Here is a 15,446-nt window from a genome sequence, read left to right on the forward strand (position 1 = left end):
TAGAGAGAGACACACTCCAAAGACAGAGTGTGGGCCATCTCAGAAGGTGAGAGCAGCACCAGGGTACGGGGGTTGTCAGTTTTTATAGGGGTGGGTAATTTCATAGGCTAAAGAGTGGGAGGAGTATTCCAGCTATTTTGGGGAAGGGGTGGGGATTTCCAGGAATTGGGCCACCGCCCACTTTTTGACCTTTATGGTTGATCTTGGAACTGTCATGGCGCCTGTGGGTGTGTCATCAGCTTGCTGATGTGTTACAATGATCGTATACTGAGGCTCAAGGTCTAGTGGAAGTCGACTTGTCCACCATCTTGGACCTATTTGGTTCTAATCTGTTTATGTCGTGTCCTCCGGCTATGTTATTCTTTTAAAGGTTGTGCCCTGCCCCCTTCTCTCCTGTTTAACTACTAGGTGGTAAAATTTCTTAAGGAAGCTACAAAATGGATGGAGCCTAAATAAAGTCATGCAGAACTGAACACTGCCCTTAGTGCTGCCTTTGCCCTCAAATCTCTAAACACCGACTCAGGAATTCCCAGCACCTTGCATCTCTCAATCATCCACAACACTCCATGTCTTCTACCTTCTCCTCCAGGAAACCTTTCCATTGTGTACTTGAAGAATGACTCTTTGCATAGATGGTAATGAATGGTAACATTTACTTTTAACTGGGACTGTCTGGAGACAAACCGAAAGGTAATTCTGGCATAAGGAATTGTAGGCATGGTGGCAAGGCAGTGAGAAAAAGACTATGGAAACTTGAGCTATTCAGGTTTAAAAGCTAGTGTCTTTGCAGGGCATCAGGAAAGCCTCAGCTCAATGTCACATACCTAAGGGATTTCTAAGCCCATCAATTCTAAAGTAGCTTCCCTCCATATCAAAGTCTTCTGTTTTCTTCATGATACTCATCACTCATCGTGGGAAATGATCTTATTTATTGGTTTACTTGATGGTTATCTATCCCTACTAGAATATAAATTCTATGAGGTAGGGATTGGCTTAGTCCATTGCATTCCCAGTACTGACACAAAATGAGGACTCAGTACTGTAGATATTTGTAAACAAAAGAATCGAATGAACACTTATACAGACATACCTTGATTTACACACAATCAAGCCATTTAAATTGCTTAGGGGGAGAAGAATATTTATATTAGCTATCTAGAAAATTACAGGACACTGTTTTTACAAATGTAAAATAGTATCCCTTAACCACTTTTTAAAAAAATTTGGATTTTGCAAATTTTTCATTTGGCTTTCTTAAAAAAGTGGAATCTCATAAATTTCATTCAAATTCTAAGCGAGGTGTTCTGTATCCCCTATATGTGTAGAACATGACAAATATTCACCAAATACACATTCATTAAAACTTGAGTTTAAAAAAAATCCCATACTTAATTTTGAGTTCGCCACATTATTTTAAAAATTCAATATGCATTATTGTGTAACGCATTTCAAATTTTAATATATTTACTTGAAGTGCTATTTAAAGCCTATTTACTGAAGTGTGTTTTCAAAGACTTTAAGATGTTCCTTACCACAGCTGCTAAATATAGTAACTTTACAGAATTTTTAAAGGATGTCTTACGCGCTGAAAGAACTACATGCAGTGTGCATGTACTTTCACAAGGAAGGGTCTAAAATTGGTGGTCACCACCAGAAAGAGGGTTATTTATTCTCTGATCGCCAGTAAATTTAATAGGCCCGTGGCCAGGAGGAGGCCCCTGGCTGAACCCATCCTAATGGGACTGCGTTGCTTGGGAAACCAAAGAGAAGTTTGCGGTCATTTGCTCTAGAGCCCAAGACCACATCCTTCAAGTTTTCCTGCCCTCCAAATCTACTAAAGAAGGGGGAAAAAAGAGAGAAGGAATAAGGGAGGATGGGGGGGAATGAAGGGGAGAGAAAGAGGAGGGGGGGAGAGGAGAAAGAGGGAGAGAGATGGGCGGGGGCCTGCCCTGGAAAGAGCTGCGCTCCAAGCCCCGCCCCCGTTTCCCAGGTAACCGGGTAAACAGACCTCCATCTCCTTTTCCCCAGTGAACTCTGCTAGGTGCGAAGTGGCGGGCAGGAAGCAGTGGGCAAGGAGTCCGAGTGGAGATGTGCTCTTTCGTGAGAGTGGGGTCCCCCAAAGGGTTGGGGCCCTCCAAGGGATTGGGATCTTCCCTCGAGCCAGGTACAGCTTACCCCTTAGAGATGAGTGCCCTTGGAGGAATGAGGGTATCTGAGAGGAAATCTCCCCTGAGCATGGACGTGGCACTCACCCAGGAAGGAAAAGATGACTTAGGAGAGAGAAGCGTCTTCATGGGAACAACATCTCCCACGGAGTTGGGGCTTAGAGTGGGATTAGGAAAAGAAGATTCTCCATGCAGTAATAAATATGAGGAGGGGATGGCTTCACCGGAAACAAAATGTCCATCGAGCAATGGGCTTGATATAAGATTAAAAAGACAGAATATTTCTAGGACTTTCATGGACGGGAGTAATTTAGGAGTCAACAGAGTCTCAGCCTCACAGGAAACAAAATTTCCTCTGAGAATGTTGCCAGGAAGAGCGGGTTTAGAAAATGAGCGTTTCCTGGCAGGGTGTTGTCCTCGAAGGGTAACACAGTCTCCACTGGGCCTGGTGTGTGAAAGTCCACAGGCTCTAGGGAGCAGGAGATGTCCTGTGGCTGGTGACCCTGAAGAGTTAGGGGCTTCAGTGGGGAAGCAACCTACTTTGGGTATGGAACCTAGACAGGAACTGGAAAAAGAGTCCACCTGTGTGGTGATGAAGCACAGCACAGAGATACAGCCTCCTGTGGAGGTGGACCTGGGGCTCCCCCAACTAGAGGATCCAGATGAAACGAAGCCTACAGAGCCCCAAATGGGCTTGGTGATAGGACCTTCTGAGTGCCAGTTGGCTCAACAACCTGAAGTGCAAAGGGAGACTGAGAACATTGAACCAGGACTAGAACCTCCAGATCGCATCAGACCCATATACTCTGGGAAATTTTTTGATCGGTTACCTTGCTTGCCAAGTGTAAGTTTTTTCCTAGTACTTTCCCTAGGAACTATGTATAGCCATGTCTCTATCAAGATGATAAATTAGTGAGACTTGTTAGGATTTGCGGAGTCAAATTGCAGAGATTTTGTTGAGATTCTGATATTCCTTGTCCCAAGAGACTCTTTCCAGCTGTTACTTTGTCCGATCTCCTCTGACTCTCTGCCTCCTTTTCTAATGTCAGCTTTGTTTTCTGTGCACACGAATGGTTCCTTTTGATTTCTCCCTCCTTTCTCCTTTGACCTACATTTCATTCCTCAATCTGCATTTTCTCAGCCCTCCAACTGCAATACATGTTATATCCTAATATTCACGTACTTTTTTCAAAAACAGTTTGCTTTTTCTATTCATTATTCTGTGAGTTATTTATTCTTTCAGCAAAGACTTGTGGTGGTCCTTATGCTGGGTCCAGGGCACTATCAAATGAAAAGCATATGATTCTTATCCCATGGGTTTAGGCTCTCACTCCAATGCTGGAGACAATAACTAAACAAGCATTATATAGATGTCTAAATGCATAGAAAACAAATTCTTCCTTAATAGAAGTACACTCTAAATATGAAGCGCAATGGAAAGTTCGGGCAATTTTTTTTGGAGGAGATAGGAAAGACTTTACAGAGCAAGTAATATTTCAGGTAATTTAGAAAGGTGTCAGTATTTGTCAGATGGAAACGGTTGGAGCATCTTGGGCAAAGAATGGCATAGAGTATGACCAAAGCTTCTTGTGTTGGGAGGTATAAGCAATGCTGTTTAGCCAGCATGGTGGTAAGAGATGAAGAAGAAATCTAAAGGTCCAGAATGCAGGGGTAAAATGTATGGGTACAGAAGCAATGGTGGATCTTCATGAGGGAAGAAATAAATAAAATTTGCCTTTTGGAAAGATAATTCTGATGTGAATAATAATGGTGGACTTGAAGGGTAAGATATTGGATGACAGGAAAAAGTTAGAAGGCTATTTCAAGGTAATGATGGCCTGAAATTAACATAGAGTTGGAAAGAATTGGAGAGGAGAGAGCAATTCTGAGAACCTTTTAGGAGATGGTATTGTTAAGAATTGCCATCCAGTTGTGGATCTATGTGGTGAAAGAGAGGGAAGTTGATGGATGACTTAAGAGTTTCTAGGTTGATAATGAGACATCTTCTGGTTTGGTGACACACGAATATCTGGTGTTGGCCATCCTGAGTTTCAGATATTTACAGGATATCAGATGAAAAAGCCAGGGAGACAGTTGGAGCCATGGGTGGAAATGGGACAAAGAAGGTCTAGGCAAGATCTTACCTTGGGAAACACATGAGATGATCAGAGAAAGAAATGTCAACTAGGTGAGTTCTTGAGGACAAGGATTTTCTCTTATTTATCATGTAGCTTCATGGCATATCACAATGTCCAGCTTATACTGGTCATTCAGTAAATATATGTTTGATAAATGGAAGGAAGACTGGATGATTACGTGGGAGAAAAAACAGTCAGAGAAGAAAGAGATGAGTCTGAGAGGGTGGTATTGAGCAACATAAGGGGAGCATCCTTAAAGTATTCTGGGAATAAAGGAGAGATTAGAGAACACAATTCTGCTGAAGTGGTCACAGGGATTCTGCAGAACTGTTTGGTTTTTTTTTTTTGGCATCTGCAGACTTTTGTTCCCCTTGGGACTCAGGGTGTTCTTTTGTCTTTGACCCACTTTGCTTTCTGGTTCCGTTACTGGATTTCCCCAGCCACTCTTGTCTCACTTGACCATGGTTGCTTCTCCTTTCTGGATCGGTTCTGCAGTCTATGGGTCTATGGCTTCAGACCTGATCTCACGCACGAGCAGAAACCAGCTTCCGGTTTCCAATACAGGCAGTTCTAAAACCTCTGCTTCCTGCTACCTCTCACGTCCTCCTTTCTAAATGTGAGAGGACAGGGAAGAGAGCTTCAAGGAGAAAGTGACCAACAGTGTTAAAACGTCTCTGATAGGGTAAATAGAATAAAGATGAATTAGCTTTGGGCATTAAGGGAATTAGCAACATAGTGAGAATGCAGATTCCAATATACTGAAGAGTGAAATTAGAATTGGAGAAAACTATTGTAACTTTTTTTTTCCCTTAAGAAGTGTGACAGTGAAGAGAACAGAGTAAAGATTCCATTTAGGAATAATTTTATTTATTTAGTGAATCAGTAGGGGAGTTTGAGATAACACAAACGAGATAATGGGTGGAACCAGACCCTAGATAAGCAGGAGGCAGTGGAACCGGGATCACAGGCCAGAGGAGAGATTAGCCTAGACTAGAAACAAGGTTCCTTTTAAAATAATTTTTTAAATATTAAAATATCTACTTTCACTATAAAACAAAGATAATAACATGGAAAATTTAGAAAACAGGAATGAAAACACAATAATGTTATCACCCTAACACTATGCCTACTGGCACTTTGCTGCCCTCACATTAATTGTTATCAGTGGCTTTACTATATCAACATCACTACCCATGGAGCTTTGCAGGTATTAACTCTTTACCGGTGAGGAAACTGAGGAAAATTAGATAATTTGGCCAAAGTCTTACAGCTAAGAAGTGGTAGCCCCAGGATTTGAAGTCACCACTTCCAATTTAAGAGTCTGAGTTCTAGACTGTACTATACTTCCCATGACACTTTTCTCCTAATTCATTTTTATGTAGTTGTTACAGCAAGCATAAAAATTGTCTTGAGTTTTCACTTACTATTATTTAATAAATTTTTCAGTGTTATTACAGAGAACTTAAAAGATGTTTTAGTGATAAAAGCAATATTTCCTTAAGCCCATATATGATTCTTTAGATAACTCATTTCCTCTCTTTTTGGACAATAGATTTTTTTCCAGATTTTTCTGTAAAAATAGTCTATGAACTTCTTTATGTATATGTCTTAGAATATTTCCTTAGGATAGAGTTTCAACAGAAGCCAAAGGATGAATCTTTCTCTAGTTCTTGTTGCCAAATCCCTTCCTAAAAGATTGTACCACTAAGTTTTAAAAACTAATAATGATTTGTAAGGCATTGTTTTAATTCACATTTCTTTGATTTATAATGAGATTGAAAATTGTTTCATATGTTTGTTTTCATTGTTTTTTTTTTTTTTATTCTTACATCTGGTCATCTTGCTGAACTCTGATTGGTCTTAATTGCTTATTATTTCTTTTGGATTTGCTAGGTAGACAATCATATTGACACTTCTTTTGTCTTTCCTTCTTTAATATATATAACTCTCATTTCAATTGCCTATCTCACTGCATTGCCTACGATCAATAATACAATATTGAAAGGTCGCTTTTCAGACTTTAATGGGAATGATTCTAATGGTTCACCATTAAGTATTATTGTTGCCATATCCATTCCCAGTTTGCTAAGTATGTTTAAAAGTCAGGAATAGAGCTTGAACTATGACGAGCTTTCCCCACGTTTGTTGAAATATATCTTTCCTGAATGAATACAGTTAATTTTCTAATAGCAAACCATCTTCATATTTTTGGGCTAAACCCTACTTGGTTGTGATATGTTATTATTATAATATATTCTAGGATTTGATTTGCCAGTTTTTAGTGGGATTTTTGCATCTATGATCCCATGTAATATTGGACACAGTTTTCCTTTTTGTGTTATCTTTCTGGGAGTTTGGTATTAGGGTAATGCTAGCACATAAAAAGAATTGAGAAGTCTTCCATATTTTCATTTTCTTTATGCTTGTAACAGTTTAGATATTGTGTGTATTATCTACTTCTCGTAGGCTTAGTGGAACATATACAACTGAAAGGAAAAGAATAGGAGATCCCCAGCATCCTGATCAAGGGATAAGATGGTGAAGTATTTGATGCCCCTGAGTTCATCCAGTTTCAGAGAAGGGAAGAAGTTCATTTGGGAGAGGTCAAAACCCATTTTCAAGTATGACAGTGAGCAGAGTTCAGATGGAAATACCTATGTGAAGAGCCTGCTAAAATCAACCTGCGTGGACACTAGCTTTTCATCAGGGTGCACTCAGGAAACTGTCATCTCCACGAGAGGCTGTTCCAGTGTTGGGGGGAGGGGAACAGATGCATCTCACTGTAAGGACACTCATACTGTGGTTTGAAGTTGCTGCCCAGAGTTGGCTGCAAGTGAAGGTCTGCTCTGATGGATTTATGAGACCCCATTAGACCTTCTCGTCCTGCTGGTAAAACAGTCATTGGTATAGCAGCAAGGACCTGTATTCAGGAAAAGCCAAGAAATGGTGGCCCAAGAGGAGAGTTTTGGAGTGCTCTTCAAGAACTAAAGAGTCTGGTAAAACGAGGTCCTCTCTGTGTAGGCCCTTGAAAGGGCTCTTGGACAGCACTCTGGTAGAGATCAAAATCTCTCTAATGGTCATTTCTCCAAGACATCCTGACGCTGTCCCTTGATTGACATTAATGCACTGACTATGGCAGAAACCTTGGGGTTATTAAGACTAAACAACTGAACCTTAAAAAGTGCATTGATAGGGCTTCCCTGGTGGCGCAGTGGTTGAGAATCTGCCTGCCGATGCAGGGGACACGGGTTCGAGCCCTGGTCTGGGAAGATCCCACATGCCGCGGAGCAACTAAGCCCGTGCGCCACAACTACTGAGCCTGCGCGTCTGGAGCCTGTGCTCCGCAACGAGAGGCCGCGATGGTGAGAGGCCCGCGCACCGCGATGAAGAGTGGCCCCCACTCGCCGCAACTGGAGAAAGCCCTCGCACAGAAACGAAGACCCAACACAGCCAGAAATAAATAAATAATTAAAAAAAAAAAAAGTGCATTGATAAATGGTATTGAGGCCTGAAGTACAAAGAGGAGGAAGGAAGGAAAGTTTCAAAGAAAGGTTTTAAAAAGATAATATTGTCTACAATGACTAGACAGTATGTTAGGCGCTAGGGCTACAAAGATGAAAAATGATACAGTACCGTCTTTCCAAAAACCTTACAATCTAGAGACTTGAGACCAATAGACCAATGATTTTACAATGTGGTAAATGTCATGCAAAGGGATGACTTATTTTTTTCCTCTTCTACACAAAGAGACCCTGATAGCTATTTGGGGGATGGGTAGAGGCAAAGGGGTCACCTATTTGTAAATCTTGTGAGAACCTGATAGTCATGCAAGCCCTGATACTCAAAAAAAAAAAAAGTCACAAAGATTCATTTTGTCTGAATTTGCAAAGAGCCAATCTCTGCAGAATTCTGAGAAGTGGGTGGTTTTATTTGCCTAATGGGTTCAGGGCCTTCTGGGCAGAAAGATTGATGCCATCATTCCTAACTTTTTTGCTGAGATATTCCGAGTTAGGAATATCTATGAGTAAAACAGCGTGATCTTGACCAAGGGAGAGATTGGGACCATTATGCCAGCCCACACTGAGTTTGGAGAGTGGATGATTATGGGTCAGTGGGTCTTCAGCAGCTGAAAATGGTCTTTTATCAACCTTCCTGAGTTGACTTGAATCATACTTGGCCACTGAAACCTGTAATATTGGGGACCAACTGACGAGGTGGCCAAGGGAGATGGCACTGCTGTGGCTGGGAACTGAGGAAGGAGGTGCCTGAGTGAGGAGGCGGTCAGTGCAGTTGGGAGTTTGATTACAGACAGAGGGCCTGAGCAGATAAGTAAAGACTGAGGACAGTAGGAGCCAGGTTTCTAACTGGTAGAGAAAAAACTTACTAATACGAAAAGGAGAAGGATAGAAGGAATCCTGTTGTGTTGGATTGTAACTGGAGGTATTGGTGGAAACTCATGGTATATCTATGTCTATGTCTATGTCTATATCTATATCTATATCTATATATCTATGTCTATATCCATGTCAATATCTAAGCTAGATACATTTAACTAAACAGAGTATCATAGAATTGATATAGATGTAAGTGTGTGGGGTGTGTATACACCACACATTTCCTAGCTCCATCCTCTAAGAGGATCTAGAAACAATGTTTACTTAGTAGCAATGAACACACCAGAACCAGGATCTTGATTTCTAAATATCATTCTCTACTAAAAGGAATCAGGACTCTTCGGGGGAATGGCTGACTCTAGGGCTGGTGTAGTACGCTATGAACTTGGAACACCTTTGAGAATGAAAAAGTAAGAAAATGCTCAAAGAATAATGCAGATATGTCAAAGGGGTGCAGAAACAAGCTTGAAGGAGCTCCCAGTGGCCCAAACTGTTATACTTTGAGCACTGAATAAAATTAACATTGAATAAAAGGGGAAGGGAGGGAGAGATAAACTAGGAGTTTGGGATTAACAGATACACACTGCCATATATAAAATAGATGAACAACAAGGACCTACTGTATAGCACAGGGAACTATATTCAATATCTTGTAATAACCTATGGAAAAAAATTGAAAAAAAATAACCAAATCACTTTGCTGTAAACCGGAAACTAACACAATATTGTAAATGAACTATACTTCAATTAAGAAATTACCATTGAATAAAACAGAAATCCATGAGCCCATACTGATATAAATACATGAGTGTTTGAAAAAATAGCAAGAAAAAAGAATTTCCTTGCAGTATAGTGTAGATGGAATGATGGAATTAGAAAGTCACCATTTGGCAACCATCATAGTAGTAATGATTTAGGTAAGAGTCATCAATGGATGACTCTTAAAACAGTAGGTAAAAGTTTAGTGAGGAACTGGATATTTACACAGAATAATTTTTAAAATTGATACATAGTTGATTTACAATGTTGTGTTAATTTCTGCCTTACAGCAATGTGATTCAGTTACACGTATATATAAATCTTTTTTATATTCTTATCCATTATGTTTATCACAGGATATTGAACATAGTTCCCTGTGTTTTACATCGGACCTTGTTGTTTATCCATTACATAGAATAATTACTGATTACAAACTTTACAGTGGAGAAACCTAGCTGGCTTTACCTTCCTTTAGTGATCAAAGTTAACACTATCAGTAATAGGACAAATTGACAGCGTGTGCTTCCTGATAGAAAAACACAGCATTGTTCCTCTGATAGCCCTGACAAAAATGTATAACTTTCATCATAAGAGAACACTAGTCAAACCCAAACTGAGGAACATTTAACAAAATAACTGACCTATACTCAAAAAATGTCAAGGTCATAAAAGATAAGAGAACATTAGGAACTGTTCCTGACCAAAGAAGACAGAACAGACATGACAAGTAAATGCTATGCATGTGTGCTGGTTACCGAGGCACTTGGATCCTGACTCCCCTCAAGAGGACCTGCTGGGTGCGGGTCTGGGCCGGGGTTGGGGGGTGGGGAGAGTGTAGCCGGTTGACAGCCTTCACCTGCTGCCCCATGGATCCCCTGCAGCATTCCTTCACCAGGCCTCACTCCCCAGGACAGAGCAAGGCAGGGACTCTAGAACTGAACTTGTTTGGCCAACACAGATTCCTTTAATGGGAAACGTAGTCTCAGAGACCACGCACTGGCCTGGCCAAAGTGTTCTCAGAACTGTGCTGTGGCCTGAAGCTCTTCTTAATACTTCCTTCCTGCTCTCCTTTCACAGGTGACATGGTCTGAAAGCTCTCCCTGCCTACCCTCCTCCTCCCCCTTCATCTTTCACAGGTGTTTCCCTTCATAAATCTCTTGTATGGCAAATGGGGGTGTCTGGTTTTCAGGGGAGCCAAGCACTCACGCTGTGACCTTGGATTTACTCCTTTTTCTAGAAAGGACTATACTGGGGCAACTGGTGATATTTGAATCTGGTCCTTATATTAGATACTAGAATTATATCCATGCTAATTTCCTGACTTTTGTGGCCTGCAATTGTTTTTTTTTCTTAAGATAATAAACCATGAGGAAAAAGAAAATAAAAAAGGACACAATCGTTTAAAAATTTCAATAAATTTTAGAAAATAGGAAGATGGAGACATGGCCACTGATTTTGCAGGGGGAAATGAAATATGAGGGAAATCAGGTGGTAATTTCCACCAGAAATGATCCCATTTGCCTGGAATAATCCCTGAGAAGCTCAGCCCATGGAAGAAGATGTAGTAAAACTTGGATCTGAAAACTGAAGGATTGGTTGAAGGTCCAAATTCAGTGTAGCTGGGTTTCCAGTTCCCCTCCTCCATTCTATGCTACCATGATTCCTACCTCTCTCCACCAGCTCCCACGCCGTTCTACCAAAACTGTGGGTTTATTTTCCCAAAGTGGTTTTTGGAGTCAAAAGACTCCAAACCAAAGATAAGGCAGGAGGGCAGCTCCAGGCTGAAAATGGGACGTTAGTAAGTAAAAGTGTAGTTTCTGTACTGCAGTTTCCCTAGCTTCCTCTCCCAGTGGGTCCTTCAAGGGCCAGCAGCCGGGGGTAAAGCCCACCCTCTCACCAGGAGGCAGTGACTAGAGAGACAGAAGGGCATGACCGATAAGAGTATAGACTCAGAAGCCAGCCTGCTTGGGCTCAGATATCTGCCAATATAGGAGCAGTGTAACCCTGTTACTCAACCTCTCTGTGCCTCAGTTTGCTTACGAGGGAGATGATAATAGTACCTACCTTGTGGAAACCATTATGAGTATTAAATGAAATAATACATAGGAAGCCCTTAGAATGGTACCCAGCCTATGTGATGTGCTTTATTATCGTCAGTTATTATTACCATTATTATTAGTCTCTGGAAATTCTGAATAGCCTAGAGGAAAAAAAAAATTTATACTGGGGACTTTACCAAAATAAAGACTGCCTCATTAACTGATCATATTATAGGAAAGCCTGAGAGTCAGCAAGACCTGTAACACACAGAGCTCCATAATCATCTCTGTGGAGTCTTAAACTTTGTGATGATCAAACGCCAGCTTGAAGGGAGGGGCTGAAACAAGCTAACAGAAAACCCAGAGAGAACAGTGGAAATGTAAGCACACAGGAAACTTACTTGAGAGATAAAAGATGTTGCATTAGTAAGACAAGATTGGAACTTTTAAAAGAACAGCCAGAAGCTAACACAACACTGTAAAGCAACTATACTCCAATAAAAGTTAAAAAAAAAAAAAAAAAGAACAGCCAGAGAAGAAGAAATGACATTTTAGAACTTAAATATAAGTTATTTAGAGAGTCTGAATAAAAATTCAGTAGAGGATTGGAGGATGAACTCAAAGACATTTCCGAGACATTAAAACAAATGCCCCTGAGGCAAAAGGAAGAAGACTCAGAGAAGATCATTGTTCCCTTTCTCGGGTTAAGGGGTCCCTAGGATCAGCAGAGGTCCCCCCTTTAGAGCTGAGGAAGTAGAACTTAAGGTGACCGTTAAAGCTGCTCTTAAGTTCTGTCCTGGCTCTGCATATACTTGATTCTCATTCTTATTTCTAGTGCTCTTGCAGCTGTTTCCCTTCTATTTGATATTGTTTATAGATTTTTTGAAAGCCTTCATTGCTTTCTTTTGCTTAATAAAGCAGTACGCAGTAAAATATTGAGAAAACAGTACAAAGAAGAAAATAAAAGCACATGTAATCTCACCACTCAGAAATGGCGATCACAACTAACAACTTTTTGTCTATGTGTTCTGTGTATATTGCAGATAGAGATGTGATTCTTTGAATTTGCACGATGCAAATTTACATCTTTGTTTTAAATTCATGAACATTTTCCTATACCATTAAAATGATTTATATACATCATTTTAAATGATTCCACGATAGCATATCTTTTGAAGGTACCGTATTTTATTTAACCATTTGCCTGTTGTTGCATATTTAGTGTGTTTATATCTATATAAATAAAACAAAAATTCATTCCGTTTGTCTCTTACTGGACCACATGAAAAAGTCCACAACAGATTTTCACCAAACTTGGGAAGTATGTTTGGGATAGCCAGATTCAAAGTGTAGGCTATGAAGAATAGAGTATATTCATGTTGTGGAGCTTGATGGAGAAATAATAGGGGAGGGAAAATAATTTTCCCTCTACCTTTCTGAGTTCTTGGCTGAGACTTCCTGTGACAAAAGACAGATTAACAAGAGAAAAGCAAACACATTTATTAACATGTATACCTCATGTATACATGGGAGATACCCAGGAAAACTGAGTAAGTCCCAAGATGGCCCAAGTCACCACCTTAAATACCATCTTTAGCTACAGACAAAAAAGGATGTTGGGGGACTTCCCTGGCGGTCCAGTAGTTAAGACTTCACCTCCCAATGCAGGGGGTGCAGGTTCGATCCCAGATCGAGGAGCTAAGATCCCACATGCCTCGTGGCCAAAAAACCAAAAACATAAAACAGAAGCAGTATTGTAACTAATTCAATAAAGACTTTAAAAATGGCCCATATCAAAAAAAAAATCTTAAAATAAAAAAAGGATGTTGACAGAGAACTATATTAACCATAATGGAAAAGAATATCAAAAAAATAACTGAATCACTTTGCTGTACAGCAGAAATTAACACAACATTGTAAATCAACTATACTTCAACAAAAGAAGAAAACTCATCTAACTATGAGAAAAAAAAAAAGATGTTGGGGCAAAAAGAAGGCCAGCTATGGGAGGTTACCAGGGAAAGCAGGGTAAACAAGGGTAAGGTTTATTATGCAGATTAAATCGGTGCCTTCTCCATTGATAAGAGTTCCTGGACTTTTAGAGTCAACCTTCTCTTCCTAGTACAGAGAGGGAAACACCTTTACAAGCGATTTCCTTTGTAAAATGTACATGTCCCTTACAAAAGGGTAACTTCTACTCTGTTTTCAGAGCTTCTGCTGTTTCTTAAAATAATTGGTTCAAAACAATCCTTATGCCAAAGAGGCATATTTGGGGGTGGCAAGTTCTGCTATCCTTCACACCTCAAATTGATGAACAGGCATCCTTGAAAACAACTGAAATAAAAAGACATAAAAAGAGATCCATGGCTGGAGCGAGACTTGTCACTCATAATATGACACTGTAGATAGAAATAAGACATAATAGCTTCCATCTTTGTGTCCCCAGTCTAATGGCCTGAGAACATCCAAACCTGATTACAGCTACTGATTTGGAATCTACTGATTTTCAAGTAGGCAACTCGATGAGGAATACCGAGGGCATTCCTGTCCAACAGAATGTTTACAGTGATAGAAACCTGGAATATCCACTGTCAAACACTTGGAACGTCAGCAGATGACAGACAAGTAAAGTCATCTCTCAGGCCATGGACTGATTGATCTGTCAATCAATCCATCCTTCCTTCCATCTCTCTCATCATGTAGTACCTGGCGAGTAGCTGCCCTGGCTATCCCCAGCCTTAGGAGTTAGTCTTTTTTCTTTTTAACTTTTTATTTTATATTGGAGTATAGTTGATTAACAATGTTGTGATATATCGTTTCAGATGTAGAGCAAACTGATTCAGTTATGTATATGCATGTATCTATTCTTTTTCAAATTCTTTTCCCATTTAGGTTGTTACATAATATTGAACAATATTTCCCTGTGTTATACAGTAGGTCCTTGTTGGTTATACATTTTAAATATAGCACTGTGTACATGTTAATCCCAAACTCCCTAACTATCCCTTCCCCCAACCCTTCCCCCTGGTAACCATAAGTTTGTTCTTTAAGTCTGGGAGTCTGTTTCCATTTTGTAAATAAGTTCATTTGTATCATTTCTTTTTAGATTCCTTTCTCTTTCTCTTTCTCTGTCTGACTTACTTCACTCAGTATGACAATCTCTAGGTCCACCCATGTCGCTGCAAATGGCATTATTTCATTCCTTTGAATGGCTGAGTAATATTCCATTGTATATATGTACCACATCTTCTCCATTCCTTATGAGTTAATCTTTACATTAAATATTTAAAAGAATGGCTGGAGCTTCTATAACATGTACAGCAAGAGAGACTTTATGTTCCCTGATATCTCTGAGATTTCTTACAATTTCCAGCTGAATTAAAAATAACTTGTATCTCAAAAAAAAAAACCCAAACAAATAAATAAAATAAAAAACAAACAAAAAGAAATTTAAAAAAATCACTTGCATCCCTCCTCTCTTTTCCCCACCCTGCTTCAGCTCAAGTTAGAGCACAGCCCCTTTCCTTTTTAACCCAAGGTTCTTCTCCCATTGTGTAGTTGTGTAAGTAGAATTTACTCAAGATTTGGCATTAAGGTTGGGCTGCTTGTGACTGGCCAGTTTCGCATCTTGAGCCCCCTGGTGTCTGACCTTGTTGCTAGATCATTCCCTCCTCCCACCTCTTTCTCAGTCTTTCTCTCATCTCTCTTAATCCTTCTTTAGTCTATCCCATCAAGAGTTCATATTTTCTCCCATTTTTTAGCAAAGCAATTAACTTCTCTGTCTGACCATGTCTACAGGCTTCCTCTTTTATACACAGAGATGTCATCAAGATACTCTCTTAATCTCTTTTTTTTAAATCAATCAATCAATTAATTTTTGGCTGCGTTGGGTCTTTGTTGCTGCGTGCGGGCTTTCTCTGGTTGCGGAGAGCAGGGGCTACTCTTCGTAGT

General features: G+C 40.0%; 1 protein-coding gene across 1 annotated transcript in view; it reads left to right on the top strand.

Annotated features, from left to right (window-relative positions):
• The first annotated feature begins 2,088 nt into the window (after positions 1–2,088).
• The window catches only part of EFHB (EF-hand domain family member B), a 47,878-nt gene continuing 34,520 nt past the window's right edge, over positions 2,089–15,446 (top strand). The window contains 1 exon segment of the mRNA XM_036851081.1: positions 2,089–3,009. Coding sequence (XP_036706976.1) covers positions 2,089–3,009 — 921 coding nt within the window.

The sequence above is a fragment of the Balaenoptera musculus genome, chromosome 4 (assembly GCF_009873245.2).
Source record: "Balaenoptera musculus isolate JJ_BM4_2016_0621 chromosome 4, mBalMus1.pri.v3, whole genome shotgun sequence".
In the NCBI taxonomy this organism is placed as follows: domain Eukaryota; kingdom Metazoa; phylum Chordata; class Mammalia; order Artiodactyla; family Balaenopteridae; genus Balaenoptera; species Balaenoptera musculus.